The sequence below is a fragment of the Colobus angolensis genome, unplaced genomic scaffold (genome assembly GCF_000951035.1).
Source record: "Colobus angolensis palliatus isolate OR3802 unplaced genomic scaffold, Cang.pa_1.0 Scaffold527, whole genome shotgun sequence".
Taxonomy (NCBI): domain Eukaryota; kingdom Metazoa; phylum Chordata; class Mammalia; order Primates; family Cercopithecidae; genus Colobus; species Colobus angolensis.
In genome coordinates, this window is record NW_012118788.1 from 414,202 (window position 1) to 416,024 (window position 1,823).

The 1,823-nt window shown below is 46.2% G+C and overlaps 1 protein-coding gene across 4 annotated transcripts in view; it reads right to left on the reverse strand.

Annotated features, from left to right (window-relative positions):
• The window catches only part of SLC2A11 (solute carrier family 2 (facilitated glucose transporter), member 11), a 37,385-nt gene that overhangs the window by 20,078 nt on the left and 15,484 nt on the right, over positions 1-1,823 (reverse strand). For 3 of the 4 annotated variants that reach the window (XM_011960838.1, XM_011960836.1, XM_011960837.1), the window contains exon 4: positions 708-739. The exons of the other annotated variant lie outside the window; for it this stretch is intronic. In XM_011960838.1, the coding sequence (XP_011816228.1) occupies positions 708-739 (32 nt within the window). The remainder of the gene's footprint in view (positions 1-707; positions 740-1,823) is intronic. 4 annotated transcript variants of the gene reach the window in all.

Consider the following 1,823-nt stretch of genomic DNA (forward strand, 5'->3'; position numbering starts at 1 on the left):
ACTCCAGCCTGGGCAACAAGAGCGAAACTTCATCTCAAAAAATATATATATATATTAGCTGGGCATGTTGGCGCACGCCTGTAATTTCAGCTACTCAAGAGGCTGAGGTGGGAGGATTGCTGGAGCCCAAGAGTACAAGGCTGCAGTGAGCCATGATCACGCGACTGCACTCCAGCCTCGGTGAGAGAGTGAGACTCTGTCTCAACAACAACAATGAAGGTACTAATATGTAATTTCTCAGATTTAATACAACTCCAGGGAGGAAGAACAGGGACTTTAGAGTGAAGGAATGGATGCACAGATAGTCAAGTAGAGTTTCCTTATATTTTCCTCCATGTATTACAGAGTCGCTTCTCACAACTCAGAATGGCTGTATGTCTCAATGCCTTGATCAATGGGACAGACACCAATCCAAGGAGGGGCCATTGGAAATGTCACCTGTTCCATCATGATGAAGCATTAGCTTTGGCTCCTAATATTGAGCTCAGAAGTGCTGTCATACAGATCACCCAGGAGAGCTCACTGTGATGGTATAGCTCACTGTACTGAGACGGAAACCGAAGACCAGAAGTGGCCAGTGTTCTGCTCAAAGTGACCAGCACATTGGTGATAAAATATGAGCCAAAGCCTGTGTGTCTTGTGTCTAGGGAATGAAAAATGACAGTAGATTATAACAACCTTGATCCAGTGGTAACTCCAATTGTAACTAATAATTATAATTACAATGATAGACATTTTCCTCACTGGAATTAATAGATCCATTAATAATAATTAAGTACTTCAACCTGGTGAGTGCAGTTTGCTCCATTTCAATACACAGACATTGCCAAAAACACTTAGAATTCACCTTGCAGGAAGAGTCATACACCTCCACTGACCTGCCTTAAGTATATAGCAGCAGCCGGGTGCAGCAGCTCACACCTATAATCCCAGCATTTTGCGAGGCTGAGGTGCGCAGATCATGAGGTCTAGATGTTTGAGACCAGCCTGGCCAACATGGTGAAACCCCATCTCTACTAAAAATACAACAAGTAGCCAGGCTTGGTGGCAGGCGCCTGTTATCCCAGCTACTCAGGAGGCTGAGGCAGGAGAATCACTTGAATCGGGAGGCGGAGGTTGCAGTGAGCCGAGATCGCACCACTGTACTCTAGCCTGGGTGACAGAGCGAGACTCTGTCTCAAAAAAAAATAAAAATAAAAAATAAAAAAAAGGATATAGCAGCTGTCCAGCTATGGGCGACAGTCCATTCCACAGGGACCTGTGCGTCCCACAGGACATGCTGCTGTCCCACTACTTTGATGAGTTCGTACAGAAAGGACCTGGAGAAGAGGAAGCAGCAAGTGCACTAGATGCCTTGGTAAGGTACACTGTGACAAAGAGCAGAAGATTGAAAGCGAGACAGGGGCTGCCGCTCCAACAGAGTTCCTGAGGTCTAGAGGACTAAGAGGTGGCAGCGTATTTTCTCCAAAGTGCATGACAAATTGCTGCACCATAGTCCCCTTCCTCTAAGGAGGAGGGACAAGCCTCTGAGAGCTTCTTCCCATTTTGGAGACAGCGGAATCCACATCAGGTGTCGTGACCTGGCACATTTATCAGGTGACTTGAAAACCTGGCAGTTTTGAGTGGTGCTAAGCAAGAGAAGTATTTCTCTAGTGGGTCGAAGCCAAATTCACGTTGCAGAGTACTAGCAACTATACACGATCACGGCCCCAAGCCAAGCTCAAAGAGCTCTGCCACTCAACCCTTTAGCTTTAGGAGAGCCTGTGGTGCTCAAAGTGGCAGTTAAAATACTCTAAAAAGAGGTCGCAATGCAAAACCAAAGC